This window comes from Podarcis vaucheri (assembly GCF_965113315.1).
Source record: "Podarcis vaucheri genome assembly, chromosome: 3".
Taxonomy (NCBI): Eukaryota; Metazoa; Chordata; class Lepidosauria; order Squamata; family Lacertidae; genus Podarcis; species Podarcis vaucheri.
In genome coordinates, this window is record NC_138761.1 from 31,692,356 (window position 1) to 31,715,332 (window position 22,977).

General features: G+C 43.3%; 1 protein-coding gene across 2 annotated transcripts in view; it reads right to left on the reverse strand.

Moving 5' to 3' along the window:
- DUSP10 (dual specificity phosphatase 10) overlaps positions 1-11,970 on the reverse strand; it is a 51,092-nt gene extending 39,122 nt beyond the window's left edge. Inside the window, exons 1-2 of one of the 2 annotated variants that reach the window (XM_082217736.1) lie at positions 11,838-11,970; positions 8,223-9,062 (exon numbers count right to left, since the gene is read on the reverse strand). In XM_082217736.1, the coding sequence (XP_082073862.1) occupies positions 8,223-9,021 (799 nt within the window). In that variant the 5' untranslated portion in view covers positions 9,022-9,062; positions 11,838-11,970. The remainder of the gene's footprint in view (positions 1-8,222; positions 9,063-11,837) is intronic. The other variant, XM_082217737.1, reaches the window with a different exon arrangement.
- Positions 11,971-22,977: the final 11,007 nt, after the last annotated feature.

Consider the following 22,977-nt stretch of genomic DNA (forward strand, 5'->3'; position numbering starts at 1 on the left):
CGTATTGGCCACAGATTAGCACTCATGCAAATGTTAAACACCAACCACAGTTAAGGCTGACAAATGAAGAGCGGCAAGTTTTGTCATCCGAGAGAGGAGTGCACCAGTCCCTTAACCGTGGTAAGAGATTAGCAAATATTACATCTGCATTGGACTAAAGGAGCAATTGCTTTTAAGCCGATATAGCTCTGAAAGTTTGTAGAACATGATCTCAGTAGTACAATCTCACTAAGCCACCTCGGTAACACCAAGTGTGAGTCATCTACTCGTCTTTGGGGATGACAACCCTTCCAAAAATTGCTCAGAAAGCAAAGCTTTGCTCAAAGAGAGTTGTCATTTCGCAAATATCGCACCATAGACTGTTCTCAGTTCTGTATCAGGAGCTGCAGGAAGAAAAACATGATGTTCAAAGAAAGGAATCCGCTCGAGAAACGGCTTTTTGGTTAGAAGAGTCACATGATAGGTATCTTCTTAAAGGGACCGAGGAGGAAGACTGCACACGTCAAACTAAGAAGCCAAATGCAGGAGGAACGGCATGGAGCACAGCTGAGACCGCCCAAAATTGCAGCAGGCTAGCTTGGGACTCTCAACCACCATTCACTCTTCTGTTATGAAGGGGCCACTCTCTATCAAAGCTTGTGATTTACAAGTCAGAAACAAAAACTAACCATGGATTAAAAAAAACCAAAACATTCCATAGCTAACATCTCAGGAACGTTCCAAACGCCTTTGGAGCAAGAGGGAAAGGATAAGTGTCAGGTGTGACAATGAAGAATTTCAGAACAAGGTGCACTGAAGGAGGGAGAGAGGGCTCACCTGAAAATATCAGCATAAGTTATCCATTTGATAGGAAAGAGTGTGTCCATCTATAACACCTGTCCCAAGGTCACTGCCATTGTATTATAGTATAGCAGCTTTGCCCACCAGGTGCCCTACAGATATTTTGGACTACAACTTCCATCGTCCTTGACCACAGGCCATGTTGGCTGGGGCTGATGAGTCCAACAGCAACTGGAAGGCACCATGTTGAGAAAGGTTCAGCCTCAAGACAAATTTGTTATTTCTGTTTTAAGCAGCAGCTGTGAGCCATTCATGGTTCTTGCAGTGGCCTACTGGTCAACATGTCACTTAACTCTTAAGAACTGCAGCCGGGCTGCAAAGAACACATGGCTATGATGCTCCATGCTCTGCTAACTTGCAGATTGGATTATTGCAGTGCACTTTATGCAAGGCTGCCCTTGAAGACAACTCAGAAACATCACCTGGTCCAAAATGCAGTAGCCAGACTACTGGCTGGAGTTGCCTTTAGAACTCTCATAATCCCTGTTCTAAAGTAACTGCATTGGCTGCCAGTTCATTTCTATTCCCAATTCAAAGTGCTTGTGCAGGTTTTCAAAGCCCTAAATGACTTCGGTCCCAAAATATCTGAAATAGCCCTTCTTCCCCTACGGTCCCTCTGGCATTAAGATCAGCAGAGGGGGGTCCTCTTGATAATTCTGCCTCCCTTCGAAGTTTGAGGTGGGAGGTGACATTCTCTATGGCAGTCCCTGAGTTGTGGAATTCCCTCCCCATAGAGGTGAGTCTCGCTTCCTCATTACTGTTTGTGGCTTTCAGTGAATGATGATGAAGATATGGCCCTTTATTCTGGCCTTTGACACGTGTGAGATAAGTGTTTCAAGAAGACCCACCCTGTTCATTGTTTGAACTGTTTTTTTTAATTCTGAATTTTAAATTGTTGTAACCCACCATACGATTATTTGGGTAATAAATACAACAATAAAGCAGATGACTATTAGCCCTTTCCAGTGCTGCATTTCACCCAGCAGAGGTGATGGGTAAACAGTGGTTCTCAGCTTTAGCAACAAAATCATCTCCTCTGCAGGCACAAGTCCCTTGCCTAAGCACGACTCCCTTGAATCAGGGCCACTTCATATCTACTCATTATAATGCGTGCACAAGCTGTTAATTTTGCAGAGTGCTTTAATGTATTTTTTCTCCTTCGAAACCCTGTTAGAAAGTCTCACTGTATAAAGCATGGGACCAAGGCTCCAGTTCATATTTAAAATGAGGAGCTCCAGGTTCAAACGCCTGCTCAGTTATGGACTCTCGAGGAGGCAACCACTACCTCAAAGACTAACCTAGATCATCATATCACGGGAGAGAATTGGGTAACCTGAGATCCTTAGAGAAAGAGTAGCTAATCTAGTGGCCCTATGCATATTGCTACAAATACAATTCCCATCAGCCAGAGAGACACAGGAAGAACAAGCTAGAAATGTAATGAAACCGAACCGGTGTTTTCAAATCTATATTCCAGTGGACACATTTCAACTGTATTTTAACAAAAGGACAGCCTGGCCTTCTATTGGAATTGCCACATTTCTGCACATCACAGAGCACTAGCAAAAAAAAGAGCACTAGACGTCTAGAACAGGAATATATATTTGATCGAGGTCACCAGCCAGAGCTGTAAATTAAGCCTGTAATTTAATCCCTAGGGGCCAGGTCCCTCTGATCAGTTTCTCCTCTGTGTGACACTGTACCACTGAAATGGCAACAGAGAGCTGCCTGCTTGACAGGCAGCACCAAACATGGAGAACATGGCACTGGATCAGTGGATGGGGGGGCGGGCGGGACAAACTTGGATGGGGCAGTTAGCAACCAATGTTTACAAACATAAACCGGGGAGATCAGATGGGCCAGCCATAAATTATGACTGGATCGCAGTCAAGGCAAGAGCCTCACTCAACATTAAAAGCAAGAGGGGCTTTAGAGCCCAGCTTCAGTTTTAGTTCAAACTCTAAAAACAAAAATTGCATCACATGCGGGACATTAAGAGCTACTGAAGCATGATGGAAAAAATTCCATCCGACAAGTGAAATTGAATAACAAACACCTCTCTGGCCACACTGCAAGCACAGATGCTGAAGCAGAGCCTTATTATGTCTCCTCGGTCCAGATCACACTTCCAAACAAGGCAGGGATGAGAAAGGGGCTTTTCGTTTGTTGTCCTCGCCTTTAAGCACTGCTGCTTTAAAAAGAACATATGGAGATGTGGCCATCGCTCCCTTTCCTGCTCACTCTTTTTTCTGGCCACCGTTAAGTAAAAAAAAAAAAAAAGACCTGCAGCATTAATCCCTTGATCTCTACCCACAATTTTTCCTAGCTGGCAGAAGGGGAGAAAAAAATTAATCTTTTCTTCTAAAGCTTCTTTAGATCAAGCGGCTAAGTGCTTTTGGCTAATTTTAAAACTCCCAACTTCAGAGCAGGGCCAGAACAGCGTTTGCTGGGTGACATTGTGAGGATTCTTTCCCCTCCCAAATGATGCAATCAAGGACTAAGAGGCAACCTAAGCCTTTGAAACTCCGGGGACTTCATTCCTAAGGACTACCTGTCATATTTCAACCATCACATACACATATTCACTGTTCTATTGGACCCCAGTTTTCTAATAGTTAAGGCAGAATTCCAGCAGTGCACTAAGTCATGGATTTTTGAATTTGTGTCTCTGTGTGTGTCCTTTCACAATTCCTATAGTCTCAAGATTGCTAGCAGAGATGGTAATTTGAGATGGATTATTTCTCTATAATCTCTGTTCTCAATAGATAGCCTTAGTGATACAACATAAGCTAAAGGTGCACATAGAACAATAAACTTATTATTGTGCTACTCAGATGATATTCACATCTAAAACATATCTAAACGGGATCATTCCTAAGTAGCTTCACTCCAGATGTCTACCTGTGCAAAGGAGCCCATCCTGCTGGTGGCTCTGTGTTCCAGATGAAGTGCATAGAAGTCTTTGTGCATATGGAATATGGATGCAAAGCCGTATCACTGAAGACAGTCACACTGTATGTATGGACACCAGGAGGAGGAGCTACTCGAGGGTGTGGCTACTCAGTCCCCCTCTTCACATGTTGGTTTTATACACAAATACAGTAACTAACCATTTAAAAACATTCACGCACCACTTAATGTTTCAGAAACCTCTAAGTGGCATAGAGTCTAAAACACCAAACAATATATCATTATAACAGAAGCATAGCCTAAAAACAGGTCACCACTTTGAGTAGAATTTCCTCAGGTGATACAAAGGATTTCATGAGTCTGTATGAGGGCAGGAGGTCCAAATGGGGTGTTAATATAAGTTCCAGCAATTATCACTACAATTTACATTCCACATATACCTTCTTCATGTTGTTTATCTGTTTAGTACATTTATACCCCCACCTTTCTTCTGTCATGGAACGCAAGGTGGAAATGATGGGGACATAGTTCAGCCCAGACTCGGAGGTCCAGCTCCAAGGGCCTTCTGGCAGCTCCCCCACTGCGAGAAGCGAGGTTACAGGAAACCAGGTAGAGGGCCTTCTCACAGTGGTGCCTACTCTGTGAAACGCCCTCCCTTCTAATGTCAAGGAAATAAACAACGATCTGACTTTTAGAAGACATCTGAAGGCAACCCTGTGTTGGGAAGTTTTTAATGTCTAACATTTTACATTTTTTATGTGCTTTAAGCCACCCAGAGTGGCTGGGGAAACCCATCCAGATGGGCTGGGTATAAATTTAAAAAATCATTATTATATTATTTAAAATATCTGCGTGATGGACTTAATTTGGCAGGTCTTCAGAATATAAGAAGAGTGGTGTTAGCTGTTGGACTATATTGTGTGCAAACACAAACCACAACTTAACAGTAAGTGCAATCATGTCCTCCAAGAGATTAAGCTGTGTTAAACACCTGTTTATCACCACCCATTTATTAGCGCTTAAAGTGGTGCGGAATGCCATCCCACTTCTTTTCAGTGAATGCAACAGTCAGGCTTCATCTGTAACAAAGCCACCTCACCAGTTCTTCCCCGCACCCCTTCCTACTTATGCTGAGCCTACACATATTCCTCCAGAAGGCAGGGCAGGGCAAGTAATTGAAAACTGGTCCATCTACCTGATGGTCTGCTCTGCTTGGTTGCATCTCTCCAAGATCTCAGGCCAAGGTCTTCCCAAGGCCTATCTGGAGATGCCAGGGATTGGATGCCAGACCTTCTGCATGCAAATCATGCACTTTACCACCAAGTAAAGTTCTTCCCCAGTGTGTGATGCAGCTCTCATATTACAGGGGAAATGATGCCGTGCCCCCTACCTTTCCGATTGCCTACAGGTGGGCCATCATACTTCAATCAAAGCAAGTCAGAAGCTGGAGATTGTGGTTTTCATTAAAGGACCTATTACTTTTCCTCCCCATTAAAGAATTAAAATAAATTATTATATTCAGATCCCAACTTTTCTGCTATAAAGTCATGGTAGCATACATGGTTCTGAGTGAGATGAGTCAGATCCTAAGATAGTCACCCTGGGAGTATCATTACTGAGTGGGAATTTAAACCAGAGTCTTCCTATTCCAATATTGTGCTCACAATTCATTGGTTCCCACAAGGATTATAACTCCAACTCCCATCAGCCCCAGCCAGCATGTGTAGCATTCAGGGTTGGTGCATGTTGTAGCCCACAACATCTGCAGGGCCACAGGTTCCCCAACTCTGCTTTAAAAAGAGATGCTAATGGTTGATATGGGACCTCCCTAGTGCCAACATGTGCTCTGCTAAGAAACTGTGGCTTCTCCCTAAAGAATGCTGAGACCATCGGGTGAATCAGATTTTCAGCCTCTAGTTTTTTGGTTATATAGTCCAGCAGTTGCCAACCTTCTGGGGGTTTGTGGACATATTCTGGAATTTTGAGAGGTGTGCTATAGAAACTACCCCCTCTGGTTGATTCCCCCTACCCCTTTTCCCTGGATCACACCCACCACCCTGACAAAAAGAGAGAAAGCCAACACACACATATATATTATTTGCTTTTCCCATGGGGTCTGGGTAAAAGCTGGGTCCACTAGAATTAAAATGGATTTTACAGAATTTGCATGAATTTATGGCAGGCCCCCCGAAACATCACCAAATTAAAGCTTACACTGGTAGGCTGCTCCGTACAAAAATTTGCTTAGGTGCTTGCCAGCACCACAAATACATTGACGCAAGGCACAGATCATGATTTGTACAGAGGATGACAACAAAACCACCAAATCACAGAACACATCTATGGACACAGATGTGACCTATGATTTGGTACTAGCTTTGAGGGGAACCTTTGCAAAATTATGAGCATCATACCATCTGTGCCTCAAACCCATGTTTTCACATCATTTATTTAAGGCTACTTATATACTGCTTAATTACCAAAGTCGGTATGGTGTACATAATTAAAAAATGTGTACTAGATAAGATCATTTAAAACAGACATAAAAATAAACATGGAAGTACTGAGTCTTTTACCTTCAGTCAAAAGACAGATATGATCTGATGCAGGGAGGAACCCTTTACAAATGATGCAATTTCATGAGGATCATGTGGTGGTATGTGTATGGGCCCCGCCACAACCTTCTCTCTCTCTCTCTCTCTCTCTCTCTCTCTCTCTCTCTCTCCAGTCTGTCTTCCAAATCTTGTGGCACCCTCTTCTTCCCGCTATCCTGTCTACCCCCTTACTCACTATACTTTCTTTTCAGCAGCTCATGTAATAATCTGAGTTTTGAGAAGCATATTGATCTGAAAGAGGAAGTAGAGAACATTTCTTCTTTAAACTTCCTCCTTCAGTTCTATGCACTTTTCAAAGGAAAGAAAAAGGTACCCTGCCCTCACCAACTCATTACAAAGGGGTTAGCAAGGAGGGGCTCAGAAGCAACAGGAGATGTCCTCAAAGGCACCATTGATCCCTCAAGTGCCACACTGGTGACCATAACTCTAGCCACTGGATCTATGATCACCTATTCCTGCAAATGACGTTCTAGTGGTTAAGTTTCTCAATCACAATGACCTTGTTTTATTGCATGACGTTTGTCTAAAACTATATTCTGTCAATAGATTAATGCAGTTCTCGGTTGCTGTATGTACACGCAAAGTCATAGCTAACCTTCATGGCTCACTAAAGTAAAACATGGATGCTAATTAGTTCTAGTTAATACATGAACACACACAAAAAGGCACACAATTACTTTAATTGCTGGTAACAGTTTACTGTAGTAGTTACCAGTGTTGTCCAACACAACACTAAGCCCATAAACAGGCAATCCTAAACACACACTCACAATTCCATTGCATTAATGAAGCTTCATAGCTATGTACTGTAAATGTGTTCAGGTTGCTGGGCCAATAAGATCAATAACCATTTCCATAAGCGGGCCATCTCAACCATATTACCTTTTAGGAACTCTGTTCCATCATTTCATTTCAAAGTCACTCTGACTATTTCATATGTTACTAGAAAGTGGCAAAAAAAGGAACTGTAGTTGACTTGCACTACCTCCACAGCACAGTGAGCAGAACTCATCTTACTAGCTTCAAGACCCATGATCTCCATAAGCTACCTGGGCCCCATAGCTTTCAGAGCTTTCCACTTCCATGTTCAAAAGGAAACAAGGAAGCAGGAAGTTTCAGTCACTTGCCCTTCTTCCTCTTTGAGCTCATGCTGTGAAGTGGCTAACAAGAGACTCATCAGTCTTCAATGTAGTTCTCGTCAAGGTCAAGCTCTACTCCTGCCCCTAGATTCGCTGATGCTACCGAGTTTGCCTTCTAATTATTCTGGACCCAGAACATTTTCCAACATTCATCTCCAGCTTTGCTAACATGAAAGTTATCTGGTGTTTTTTTTGCAAGGGACCTGAGAGTTTAAGTGCCAAGGACAGTTGCTGATTCTTTAGGGTTTTTTCTCATTTCCAAAAAGGATGTCCTCATTTGCTTCTGTGAGCTAATGCGCCTCCACATAACCCACCAGCTGTTGAAGAAGGCATGGTTCTAACAGTTACCACCATTAAGACTGAAAGAAAATATACAACAGGCTTAACCAAATGCCTCTCCAATCTCTATTAGGAAAATTATCAAGCCCAGGATAAATCCCGCAAAACCTAGAAGTTTGCATACCACATTGTGAGCATTAATCCCAAGGAAAGGCACTCTGTCCGCTAGTGTTTGGATTAACCTTAACCTCACAACCATATTAAGAAATGGGAAAAGGTACCAAGACCACATCCTTCCTTTTTCAAGTCCTCCTACATCAAGAGATCACGAACTATCTCCACAAGAACATACAGAGCTTTGCCTTCCCAGTGGCCTGGCAAATCGCTGCATCCCTAGAAAAGGAGAGAAGAAAGGCAGCAGAATATGGGTCATAAATACCTTTGAGAACCAGTGGCTCCTTGCCTTCTCGCTTGAGAGACTCCAGCACTATGTGCAATGGCTGCGAAGGTATGACTCTGCTTGGCTCATTGGTATTCTCGTCATAAACAACTATTTCTTTGGAAAAGATCCTCTTGAAGGAGTCCTTGCCTTCCCGGCAAGAGATCAAGTCCAAGACGGTAATCTTGCCTTGCTGAAGCCTTCGCCGGCTGATCTTGTCAGAGCAATTGATGTGGACAGCTCCTTGGATGTGGCTCTTGTTGTATTCCATGAAGGGCCGGCAATCGATGATGACCGGCCCTTGGTGGCTCTTGCTGCATTTGGTCATCTTCTTTGCCAGTTCATTGGGATAGATGATTTTGACACTAGGCAACTGCTTGGTTGGGCCCGAGACCGGGCTCCCCACACCGCTGGAGGGACTCAACGGGCCAGAGTTCTCATTGTTGTTGACCATTTGGTTAGCAGGGCACGTGGTCGAGGTTCCTACGTTGGCAGAAGTGCTGCTGGTGCTGGCTTGAGTCTGGGCCTGATTGTCTTTGTCGTACGTTGCCACAGTGCAGCAACTGGCACTGCTGCATCCACAACTCAAGGAGCGAGCAGAGCCGTTGGATGAGGGCATATACGTCAGATTCGCAGCCTTGAGGGACACAACAGCTGTGCTGAGGAGACTCACGTGGCTCTCACTGGCAGAAGAGGCAGAATCCAGATAGCTGGAATCTAAGCAAAGGTTGAGATCCTGAGGTCGGACGGGCCTGGAGAGTGCCACTACTACCCTGTCGTCTAGTGGAGATGGAGGCATGAGGAAGCTGAGAATGGCAAGTCAAAAGGAACTCAAGCTCTCTGTTAAAAGGGGGAGGGAAATAAAATAACAATAAGAAAGTATCTCGCAACACACAAGAGTTCCATCATTATTCCCGGATAGCAATGCTCTAAATATTGTTGATCAAATGCTTTGTTTTTCATAGAACAAGGTGAGAGCCATTCTAAAAGGCACACAGTCACCAAACATGGAATCATAAAACTGTAAGAAGCTGGGAAATTATCTATCCCAACCTTTATGCCATGGCAGAAACTGCCACGCATTGGCTGCCTCCAACCCAGGATTGCGAGTCTGCTGCAGTTGTGGGGGTGAACAGTAAATGCTTGCTGGTCACTAACAGAATTCAGCTTCAGCATCTCAGCCTGCACTTACATTAAAAAGCTATTTTATAGTCCTTATGATTGATAAAAAAATATATTAAGGGCTATAAGTGGTCAGTTATCAAAAAAAGCAGAGAAGTTGCTAAATAAGCCTCCCAGAGAGTAGAGGGCTTCTGCACCCTGTAGGGAGGGCGAGATTTGGAAAAGTGGTAAAAAATGATATAATAAATAATGAAAAAAAGGGAGATTGTGCAAATCTTAATTGGCATAATTTATGCAAATTTTAATTGATATGCACATTGAATCATTTTCTTCTGCTGCTGCAGAAATTAGGTTAACTTGCTGCAGAATGTTGATGTTTTATCTATGTTTTGAGAATATTCAGGCCCGATGAAGCCTAACCTAAATAGTCCACATTACATAGGCCAGACCCCAAAAGGTACTTGCAGAGCAGCTACCATCATGTACCCAAGGCTTTCTTGCTCCAAGGGAAGAAAGCTCATTGTGGAAAAGAACCTGCCCTTACTTTATCCTCCCTTCTGCAAATTAAAAATAGACAGAAGCGACCAGTGTGATGTTAACAATTATCAATAATGCAGGGCAGCCAAATCTGGCCTGAGGTGATGTTCTAACTCCCTCCTAGCACACAGTTTTCAATATTGTTGGCTTCCTGTAAAAATCCACCAAAAGGGGGGGGGGAGAGAGAAAAAAGTTCGCCAGTAATCTGAACACATACTGAAAAGAAATGAGAGATAAGAAACAGAGGCTTCCATGCATCCCTTATGAGCAGAACTGCTATTCTGGAACTGCCATTTATTCAGATACAAGCACACACTCATAAAATGACAGGCCTGGAATATCAAAGAATTCAGGTCCCAACCTTCCTGCTCTTATACCTTAGTTATCACTACCATAACACAAGGAGGGACAGACTGAGATGATCCACTGTCCTAAAATCAGAGTTCCCTGCAACTCCCACCCCCAAGCAAGTTCATAATATATATTGGTTTTATGGCATTCGTTTAATGACCAATTACGTTGACATTTGGCAGAGTCCAATTGAGGTCAGTCAAATGACACTCACTTTTAAAAAAAAGTTATTACATCACCCTCTCAGCATCTTTTAAGGCTGAAAGGGTAAGCATACTTATCAAGAACTCCCATTTGACTCAAAAAGGGATGGTGGTTTTTTTTTAATAAGCTTGCTTAAACTGGACGAAGTACAGGGTGACACAAAATTAAGGACAGTCATGTGGAAACGTGTGGTGCCTCCAGTCAAAGAACAACCTACACAATTTAACTCAATTCAAAAATACTTTTTTTAAAATGTGAATTCCCTTCCCTACATTCTATCATCTGTTTTTATAATCTAACTGTGTCCTACCCCCCCCCAAACCACAATACACACACTTTCCATTAGGATGGGTCACTATCCTAGGATAAGAAACCAGAAAACATAAAAACCCCATCTACCTCCTCCTGAGGAGGAATGGAGAGAGAGAGAGAGAAGTATTTGCAGAATGGGTTTAAATTGTGACCAGAGGAAATACCATTTATCAACTATGGGGAGTCAGAAAACATGAATTAAATAAAGGGAGAGGAAATGTAATATATAGAAAACAAGTTTCCTTTCCCCACCTTCTGTTTGTGAAGAACAACAAATAAATGTACAGAGAAAAACAACACAACACCATGCATTCCTGAGAAATAAGAGAAGCAAAGATCGGGAGAAGAGAAATAGTACCCTTTTTCTTTTTTACAAAAAGAGAAAACAAGGGGTTAGTTTAGTAACCAAATCACGTGCGAGACCAGTAACGTTATGTTTGAGTTTGGTTTTTAAATGTTTGGATTTTTTTTTTTTTAAGAAACTAATAAAGTATTTGGAGACCGGCTAAGGGAACCCTGTTTGCCTTAGGATGCCAAAGATATTTGGGGAGCTCTGCATCTCTGCAGCAGAGGTAATATATTTCCAGCCAAGCCATGAAGTCAGACTTGGGAGTTAAAAGAGCCCAGCCAAAATGAGGCACCTTTTCACGCTCACCGATCCGGAGCTGGTTCAGGACCTCACGGAGGGGGGAGGCGTTTTACAGAACAGGCGTAAAAAGGAGGGGGGAGGAAGAGAAGCGCTACAAGAGATGCTGCTCCGGAGAGCCTCTTCTGCACTCCGATCCCCCCCTACCCCCCTAGATACTGCAGCAATCCCGGACGAGAAAAGCCTCCGTTTCTGACAATCCAGTCGGTGAAACGCACGCAAGTCGGCGGGCTCCAAGCGCAGACCGGCGCGGGGACGGATAACAGTGCTAGTACCTTATTTCCCATTGCTCCCCAACATTTTTTCGCATTTCCCAGTTTGTTTCCAAACAGGCATCTCTCTCTCTTCCCCAAGACAGGGCAGATTATTCTAGGAGACGCTACGCGGTCGACCTACGCACCACAACCGCTCCTCTCCGTAAGGAACCCAAGTCTCCCACTTACTTCATAAAGAAATATTTCCCTCCAGCACCCGGCGCTCGTCTGTGGCTATCGATTTACGCATTAAGCCCCCATTCACTCGGCTTCATTGATCTCCACCAGCAACATACTTACTTTCTCTTTTGCTACACAGTAAATGTAAGGTTCGAAAAGGGCGTGGCCGGGGGAGGGATAGACAGCGCGCTCCCCCAATAGGGGCTCTCCGGGAGGAGCTGCTCGAGCCCCCCCTCGCGGGGATGCCCGGGATTGGCGGCGGGTGGGCAAGGGGGAGGAGCCACTCAACTCTTAAGGGATGGCTCGCCCGCCACTGCTTCGGGTCCTGTGTCAGAAGCAGCGGATGGAGTGATGTCATTGGCAGCCAATCAAAGGCACGAGTGGGCCAGCCGGAGCCGGAGCGGAGCAGCTGCTCTCTATTTACATGTAAACTTAACCAGGAGGATGCGGTTAACTCTTCCCTGCGCGCAGTTCTCCATGGAGCATACTTTTAACTGCCTTCCCCCAATGGTCTTTTTTTCCTCGCCCGGCACCTTCGCTTAAATATCTTTATTCGCTCTGCCCGTATTTCCCCAGCTTCGCTTTCTCGCCTCCTCTCCCTTTAAGATCCACTCCGCCACACCCCGGCTTCAATGAATGAATGAATGAATCAATGAATGAATCTCACGTCCGCTGAATTCTTCTTACACAGCAGGCGACACACCAGAAGCTTGAATGGTGATTAGTTGCTGAGTTGGCCACCTGAGGACCACGCAGCAAAAAACAAAAACAACTCTCCGAAACGATGCCGTTTTATACAATTTTCATATTTACCTGCTATCGCTCAGAAACTGAAAATGGGGGGGGGGAGTCGATAGGAGTTACGTGCCTAGATATGGTAACATCCCCCCCCATCTGTTTCATAATGAATGCAAGGGAAGGGAGGGGACGGACCAGAGAGCAAACTGCATGCATAAGCCATTCATGGTAAATTCTTTGAATAAGAGACCCAAAATGATGGGCTGAGACTGCAGTCCTAGGTGTGCTTTAGTGGGAATAAGTGCCATTGAACTCAAGGAGACTTCTACCAAGACATGCATAAAATGGCCCAGTAAATCAAATGTTCTGGATATCCCTGCATTTTAAATATATCTGCAGAACCTTCATTTTGCAATAATCAGACCTGCACCATCAGTGCTCAAATTGCAGAGGTTGGTGGACATACTGCTGCTGCAGCAGCAGAAATGCATCACACATGCATAAGAGGCCCGAGGTCTGTTCAAAATTTGGAGATGCTAATTTAAATGCACATTGAGGAATAATCATAGCAATTTAAATAAAAATAGAATGCATCTCATTATAGTGAGGGAAAGTGACCTGCTTGCTTGCCTGCTCTGTCTTGCTTTACAGTTGCTAACTAGCGAGTAGGCAAGCTCAATGCCCATCCTGCTCTCCCTTCCTAATGGTCTTTTATCATTAAATCAGACTCGGTCTGGACAGCCCATGGAAAAGAGGACTGGACTCTGTAAACTAGGGGGTGCAAAGATGGAATCAAGCCCCCTTACCTGTGGTGTTGGTTTTTGAGAAGGCAGTTGTCAAGAGGCCTAGTTCTTCTGCTAGGCCTTGCCCTCCAAGGATGGTTCTAATGGGAGCTTAGACTTCTGGGTAAAGAGCTGAGCTCATGAGGAAGCTGTTTCTTGCTTGGCTAATTGCCAAGTGCTCTCATGGCTTGCACCTGTGTGTTGTTTTGTCTTGGCTGAAGATGGCCAGTTAGCTAGTTAGGAAAATTCCACAGCTTTGTAGTCACGTGTACACTCAGAGACTCTCAGTTCTGGAAAGTTACAGTCTAGATGACTAGTTGTTGAAGACCTGCACTGGTTGCTGAGCCACAAAGTTACCCATATTCGCCTTTTGTTCCATACCTTCCTCATTGGTACCTTTTGTCAGGTCTTTAATGGTTAACAATGTATTAGACTGGGTTAGCTTGCATCCTTAACCATATTTTCCTGCTCTGTTCTCCTACTGGTAAACAGGTTCCATTCTATGCTGCTATCCTGTTTATTGTTAATAAAACCTCTGTTTCCATTCTGGTGTTTCCTTGGATTAAGCCTCAGTACTAAACCAGTCCCTTGGCCTTCTTGATCTAACCTGCTACTGTATAATTTGGTTTTCTGCTTGAAACCTCAGAGGCAGAGAATGGTACTTTGAACTCTTGATTCTTGGGATCTTAAAGATGTTTGGTGTACAGCCTGAGAATCTCCTGGCTCTGATTGGGTGGGATGACAGGAGAGGCAATAGCTTCTATGGGCAAGGGTTGGTTTTAACTCCTAGACTTTCTGGCACCATCTGAACCAACAAAAGCTCTGACCTGGGTTTTGTGGGCCAGGTTCAAGACTGCAATAGTGGGAGATGATTTGCCAAAAAATGGGGTGTCAAGACATGTAGATTTCACCCCTACCTTCAAGATCTGTCAATAAGTACGGATTTTTGTGAGTTCATTCTGCACTCCATGTCCATTCCTAGTTCAGCATTTGCCTCCCTACTGGTAACATCAAAGAGAGCAGTGGAAGCTAGTAGTGGACTAAGGTGGATTTTACAAGGCCTTGGGCTCCCTAACAGACTTGTACTTTGATAGGGTTACCCTATCTTAAAGAGCAAAAAGAAAACAGCCTGAGCCACTGCCAGTCTGAGCTGGGGAAAGGGGTGTGTGGCTGCACAGGGTTGCTGACGTACCTCTTTCCCTGGCAGCCCCAGCACAAAAAAACCCAGAAATTTCCTTTAAATTGTAAAAATCTGCCCAGATGGGCATGTTGGCCCCAAAAAGAGGGTATGTCCGGGTTTTCCTGGACATATGGCAACCCCAAATTTGAGCATGGAAAGATAAGCACTGCACTGTCTGTTACGCAATGGTCTGAGGACCTCACTGTCTTTGCTACATTAGAACATTGGTGAAGGGTAAAGGGGACCCCTGACCATTAAGTCCAGTCATGGCCAACTCTGGGGTTGCGGCGCTCATCTCGCTTTATTGGCTGAGGGAGCCGGCGTACAGCTTCTGGGTCATGTGGCCAGCATGACTAAGCCGCTTCTGGCGAACCAGAGCAGCACACAGAAACGCCATTTACCTTCCCACTGGAGTGGTACCTATTTATCTACTTGCACTTTGATGGGCTTTCGAACTGCTAGGTGGGCAGGAGCTGGTACCGAGCAACGGGAGCTCACCCCATCGCAGGGATTCGAACTGCCGACCTTCTGATCGGCAAGTCCTAGGCTCTGTGGTTTAACCCACAGTGCCACCTGCGTCCCACACATTAGAACATATTTCCTATAAATGACAATTTATATGTGGATAGTGATGTGGACATCTGGGTGGCTTGTATCAACTTACATGTTTAATTTAAGATGAAAGTTCTGGTATCCTTAATTTGAGCTGATGACATTATTTATTTATTCCCTTTCCTTTGCTTTTTTATTTTCTTTTCACCATTGTTAAATCTGCTAATGAAAAATTAATTAAAAGAAAAAAGTACTGGACTATATGAGGTATTGCTGCAAAGTGTTTTGAGAACTTATAAAGTGTGATAGAAATGCAATCAACAAGCGACAGATGAGCAGACCTGGTATAAGAAGCTTTAGTTGTTTTTGTCATCAGCGTGTTTTGGTTTTAGATTCTTTTTTGGACACACACATGTCACATTGGCCATATGAATAAACTAAGTTCAGTCTAGTGGAATTACTGACTGTACATCATGATTATGATAATTAAAAACAGCATAGAGAGTTTGGAATACAAGGACAACATAATTAAACAACACAATAGCCATTTACAGTAATATAGAGCTTTCTGCACCAGGTCCTTAATCTTAGCTAGCTAATTGGCAGCCAGTGCAATTTTTTCAGGAGTGCTGTGACATTGCTCCAAAAAAGAAGAAAAGAAAAGAAAGACACAGTTGAGCCACTGCATTTTGTATTAGGTGCAGCTTCCAGGACAATATACAAATACAATGACTGCTTACACCGACTGTTCAGTTTGCCTGTTAAAAGGCTAGCTGTGTTATTTAATTATGAATTAATGTGCATCTTTCTCAGACTTTGCCACCAAGTGGAAAACACATGGACAATAATTTGGGAGGTAGCACTGTTAAAGAGGGATTTGAAGTGACTGCCAAAACAAAACAAAACAAAAAAACCCCCACAGTGAAAACATAGGCTCAATTTTGGAAATCACTCTGGCAAGATTAGAGAAAAATGTGGGAGGAAATATACTGTTTGTATATATTTGCATTTAGCTACTTGCTGGATGCAATTTTGGTTTTAGTTCTTTGGTCTGGCCAGCTATTGAAATCTTGCTGAATTATGCTGTGGTTTTAGTTAACTAATCTAGTTCTTTGCTTGCTAGACTCCAAGGGCGAAAACAATGACAGATCCCTGTTCACTGCACTGCAGGTAAATGTGTATCCGAAATAGGGAAATGTAGATTTAACATGGGTGCTTCAAGGGGTATCATTTGTCTATTTGTACTATTCATAGGACACTCTGTCATGGAAGTTCTCTGGGTGGTTTACAAGATAAAAACAAGTTAAAGATGTAGGACCAACCGTAGGACCAAAAAAGACCACTTTAAATACAAAAGAGCAGAGGAAAAGATATATAAATAACAACACAAAGCAGAAGGATAAATATTTACAGAGGTAAAGCAAATTGCCCCATGTTTAAGACCGAAAAAGTGGTTTTGTCTATTTATTTGCACTCCAGGCAAGGCTTCACTTGCTTACATTGACTGGGGAATTGAGTTACTAACTTATAAAAGATGTGAAATGTTGCTGTGATCCAAAATTCATTCATGGAAAGCTAATCTGCTTCTCCTAATTGCCAATGACATTATTTCTTTATTCAGGTTTCCTAAATAAACCCCTCTGTTAAGACTTCACAGGACGAGCCCAAGCCAGCTATGGGCAGTTTGAGATGTGCCCTTGACATCTTCAAAGCCAGTTACCAGCAGCGTGAAGAGTCTGCACATTGAGGAATGAAAGCCTACATTTATGAACAGACCTTGGTTTTTTTATAATGATGATGTGCAATATTTCATACCAATTTTCAGAAGGCGTGTAAGTTTTTAATCCCTTCTGTAAGAACATGCCCAATAAATTAAAACACAATTAGCAAGAGAGTAGGCCAGCCCCTGATCTCAACTAAACCACAAAACATCATTGATTCCTGCCCCCCCTGCAAATAAACATCAGTGGCTCTGCATCTATGCATTTGTAAAGTCTCCTTCCCAGAGGCATATATCTGATTGCCCTTTCCTGGTGGCTGGTACTTTGTGAATAACAAAGTCCTCTGTGTTGGGTGTGAATTAGCCACTTCTGCAGCTGTCTTGCTTGTCAAGGTTTAAAAATAGGACCAAGGTTTTCAAGGCATGTATAGTCTGCTCCAGAAGATGCAATGATGGCACACAGAGCACTCTTACACCAGAGGCTGGTTAGAAGGAAGATCTGGATCAACTGATCACTGGGGAACAATTTTTTTTTTCATTTTCTGTTGCATGAGATTTTTCAATTGTTCTTATATGTTCTTTCAATGCTGATTTCAAATCTGAAATCAGTTTTCGTGTGCATGCTATACGTAGTTATCTCTCAATTTCCGACTTTTGCCGATATGTCATATTTATACTGGGGATAAGTGGACACTGACTCGTTAATCTACCCTAACCACATGGTGATTATTGTTTTGCAAACTTAATTTTTCTTTATTTTTATAGTTTTGTAACCTAAATATTTGTATTTTTCAGATCGGACCATGGCTTCTTCAAGTAGACAAAAATCTTGAGGTGATTTGCAGTAGATTGGCAAGGATTTGTGTCTCCCAATAGCAGATATAAAATTCCCCTCTCCCCACCACCCTAAATTATACTGCTGAAATGAAGAAAGCTTGATGTTTTTGTGTATAAAGTCCATGAACTTCATTCAGCTCTGGTACTCAAAACTCAAAACAAATTCCTGGGCTTAACATTATTGGTGTCCGCCCTGTGGAATGCCTCCCATCAGATGTCAAAGAAATAAAAAACCTATCTGACGTTTAGAAGACATCTGAAGGCAGCCCTCTTTAGGGAAGTTTTTAATGACTGATGTTTTACTGTATTTTTAATCTCTTGTTAGAAGCCACCCAGAGTGGCTGGGGAAACCCAACCAGAGGAACGGGGTATAAGTAATATTTTTTCATTATATAGTATTATTTAATTCAAAACCTGGTTGAATAATAGAAGCCTAGAGTTGTAAGGGACCACATGGATCATGCAATGCAGAAATATCCATCCATACAGGGATCAAACCTGTGACCGTGGCATTTTCAGCGCCACAGTTTCCAACCAACTGAGCTAACTGGCAAGACAGGATGGTGATTCTCAAGGTTCTAGTTTAAAAAACAATTCAAATTCCACAAGCATGAGGTCTACCTACCCTTATCATAGCAGCTTCTCCACAGCCTCTCTACACCAATGTTACTTGTAGAGTAGCACATGAAGTCAGCAGGGGATTATATATTGTTGATTCCACAATACCCATCTCCACTTATCTGGGCAATTTATCTTCTGACCACTGAGGCCACTGTCTAAGTGAATCCCTTTCCTTTCTGTCATAGAATCATAGGATTGTGGAGTTGGAAGGGACCCACGAGGATCATCTAGTCTAGCCCCCTGCAATGCAGGAATATGCAGCCTTCCCATACTATGCTTGAACCTGCAACCTTGGTGTTATCAGCACCATGCTCTAACCAACCGAGCCAAGAGTGAATTCGTGTTGTTCCTTTCTAAGGCCAGTACCAACTCTCTCCCTGGGTCCCTGCGATTCTTAGGCTTTCTACCCAACCCCATCATGCTGGCAGGCAATTTGTGTGTGTGGAAATTTAGCCGGGGGGGGGGGGGGGAGTGACAAAGGCTGCAGAGGAATCAGCTTGCTGATTCCACCAATGCATTATACAAGGAAAGGAAAAACATACACAGTATGTGCAGAGAATAAGATGCTGTTACTATTAGCCGGGCTGCTATCTTTCCTTTGCAGGTGTTTCAGACAGCCTTGATTGAAAGGCCCTAAAATTACACTGAGTGCTTGTCCTAAGCAAACAGGTTAACAAATTTGTGTTCCCGTAGGAATTTTGCCTTGCAAAATTAAGGCTCATTTTTGTACTCAAAACCCATTCATCCGCGCCCCCCCCCCCGCTGTTTCTTTCTGTCATGCTGGGGTGTCAGCATCTTTTCCCCAGTTAAAATAGTCTCAATATAAAGGGTGTGTATTTCGGTTTAATTGAGGTTTATAAGCTAAATTTGGTTAATTAAAAAAATTAAGTAAAATATTAATAAGGTAAAAGTTGGAGATAAGAACTTGCTGAGTTAATCATTGGAGTTGGGATGCAGGAAGGGGAGGTGTGGGGAAGTCAGGGGAAGTTGTTAAGAAATTAGGGATTTGAAATTACATGTATTTGTCTTTGTGTTTGTATGTCTGTGTTGTGTATTGTTTGTGTTTGTGTAAATTGTGAAAACCCAATAAAAATAAAATAAAAAATAAAATAGTCTCAATATATCCCATGGTGGAGGGCATTAGGAAGAATCATAAGAACCTGAAGCTTTAACTGCCCTGAGACCCCTGGGTATAGGGCAGTGTATTAATAATAATAATAATAATAATAATAATAATAACAATAATAATACAGTGGTACCTCGGGTTAAGAACTTAATTCGCTCTGGAGGTCCGTTCTTAACCTGAAACTGTTCTTAACCTGAGGTACCACTTTGCCTAATTGGGCCTCCTGCTGCCACCGCACCGAGTACTTAACCCGAGGTACTATTTCTGGGTTAGCGGAGTCTGTAATCTGAAGCATCTGTAACCTGAGGTACCACTGTAATAATAATAATAATAATAATAATAATAATAATAATAATAATAATGAAAAAAAAACATCTGAGATACATGAGGTCATCCACATGGGGTATGGGGTGTGTGTGTTCCTTCTCCATCACATGAAGAGAAGAATTGCATAGGCAACTTATGAACCTGAGGCTAGTCCTACTACAAGTCTGCCACAACCTGACTGGAAGATATTTTGCTGCCTCTCTTCATGGGTTGTGCACTGGGTGAGGAACAACTGAAACCATCTTAGGATAAGAAGGCTTTTCCGGACAAAAACAGTCTCCATTTGCCATGGTGACTTTGTTCCTAGAGTTGTTGCTTGAGAGATGCAGAGAAGGGTCCTGCAAATATACTTCTGTTCTAGTTTATGCATCAGTGTCCCAGCCTTAAAATATTGCCATTGCCAGTCTAAGTGTGTGTTCTGCATATCCCTATAGGGAAGTCAGGCAGAGCGATCTGCTATGAGCTGTGACAGAAGGCTGCACTGGGTTGTCACTGCGTCAATCATTCATGACACATAAGGAACAAGTCAGGGGTGCCTCAGCAGTCTATATACATGTCTGTTGTTAATATGATTAATGCATCGGCTCCGTATTAATCTGTTTAGCTATTTAGAAAATTGAACAAAAGCACTCCCGACATTCCCCCCTCTCTCAAGCACACACAAACACACAGAGTGATGCAAGCTGTTATTTTAATGGAAGCTGCTGCTTTGCTAGAGTAGTCATCATAAAGCTTTCTTCCAATATTTCTTCTTCCTCTTCTTGCCCTGACACTGAGAAATTTACTTTCATTTCTTTTCTAAACATTGACTAAATTATTTCTGAGGGTTCCCCCCCCCCCTTATCTACTGAGGATTAAATTTGCATGTGATTTAGCTCAGCCAAGGCTCATGTTTTTAATCAACATTAATTAACTAATCCCCGGAGGGTCAGCGTAGAATTCCTGTTTTAAACATATAGAAGGAAAGGAAATAGAGGGAAATCAGTGATGAAGCATGGGTAACCAGAGTCGGATATCGGGGGTTGAAGATTAGGAAGTTGCACTTTATTCTCCTACGCCGATGATCATTTTATTAAGTAACACTGCCTGGCACTGAAGTGGTTAAATCCTATTAGCTAACGTGATAACGCCTCTTCATATTCCTGCATCTTAAAAATGGATAACCATTATTTGTGTAGCCAAGTAATTGACAAAAAGATGGGGGAAAGGCAACCAGGATCCACACTATGCAAGTCTCATGGAGGAAAAGTGAAAAACCCCTGCCTTGTGGCTTCTGTACACAGCAGGTTCATACCTTCCAATATTCCTCAGATGAAAACAGGGACCTAGGGAAATCAGTGACCCCCACTCCCACCCCACGCCTACTCCTCAGAGGCTGGTCCAGGGACACAGATGTAGCAGCTGAACGAAGCAAGCTAGAACCAAGTGACCATAGTGGCTGCTGTTCTACACCCATGACCCCTCAGCACCCCTCACAGCTATGGCAGTGACCTCACAGACAGGCCCTGCCCCCTTTACTCTCCAACCCACCACTTTCTTTATGGGAGACGGGCTGACTGAGGAGTGGGGAAACTGAAAAAGTTTCTCAGGGACATTGAAGTGACCCAGACTCCCCCCCCCCCATAAAAACAGGAAGTGACATCATATTGAGTGTTGGGTGGTGGAGGAAAGGGAGCAGGAAACATAGATATAAGAAATGGGTAAGAGAGATGCCTGGATCTGACGTTGTGCTGAAGGGAGTTTGGGATTCTGCATGGAAAAAGTGAGAAGCCATGATGGCTTAAGGGGTTTTGTGATGATCTTGGTATTTTCAGGTCAGTTGGAGGGTCTTAGAGGATTACTGTGTAGTGTGATTTGCCACTCAGAGGATGTACTAGCAGCTAGAGGAAGGGATTCTTGCAGTTCTAACACAGGGGAAGTCAACATGATGCTGCCCCATAATCCTTGCCCGTTGGCCATGCTGGAGAGGGGTAATGGGAATTGGAGTTCAACAACATTTGAAGGGCTCCATGTTGGCTCCCTCTACATAAGAACATAAAAGCCTGCTGTATCAGGCCAGTGGCCCAGCTGGTCCAGAATCCCGTTGTCACTGTGGCCACCCAGATGCCTTTGGGAAACCCACAAGCTAGACCTGAGCCGAAGAACACTCTCTCTTCCTTTGGTTTCCAGCAGCTGATGTTCAGAAGCACACTGCCTCCGACTACCCTTGATCTAGCGGAATACGTTGCCTGATGTTGTGTAAGAGATTGAGCTGTGCTAGCAAGCATCTTGACCTTCCCCAAGAGAGATGGTGCAAACAGAAGCACACCTGTGGATATCAGTTTTCATTTGTGAGGTTCTTCAAGTAAGTAAGAAAAAACCCATTCTGTGGGTCAAATACACCTCCAGTTTGTGGAGGGACATCTCTGAATCTAATCCAGACGATACAGAGAATCTCCATGCCGCCATCAGCAGGAAACTTTGCCAGTGACGTGGAAGTTTTCCAAGTGCACTATATCTTATCCCTGTCATGTGGAGAAGCTGGTACACAGATGCTGTTTCAATCAGTTGTCCTTGTGACTGACAAGACTGTAATGTGTGGTCCCTATGGACAGGCTGTGGTGGTAAAGCTATTTAAGAAGTGGTTGATTTCATGATGGGGGAGGGTCATCCATTAGCATGAATGTTTTGTTGAGAATAACTTTTCCCTTCCGTTATTAGTACCTCACTTATTGCAGATGCTTTAAAAAGTGCCACAAGACCGAAGCTCTCATAATAATTATTAACTCATGCGAGTATACTGCTGTATACTAAACTGAGGTGAGTGTAATAGTGACAAGGCAAATACAATAAGAAAACCCACCAGGACATTTTACTATCTGAGGCAAAGGACAAGATGGCACTCCCCACATTCACCATGGAGAAGACCACTAAACAACCAGCTGAATCTTTCTTCAGCTCTGGGGACTGGACAGTGCGCCTGAGAGCAGCAAGCTAGGTTGAGAAGCACTGAGTGGTTGGTGCAGCACAAATAGCTATATTCTCCAACAGAGGGAAGTGACCAGGGGGCTCGGGAGGAACATCCAGGGGGTCTGGCCCTGATATTCACATGGTTCAGCCAATGAAGACATCACTATGTGAATACTCCAAGCATTAGAGGTAGGATTTGTTCTCTCAGTTGCAGCCCTTTCCATCTTGAATTGGAAAGAAGTGTGTGTCAAAAACTCTTTCCACACACAGATCCCCTTTCCTGGTTTAGGATGTGCATGTTTATATCTCTACCCCAA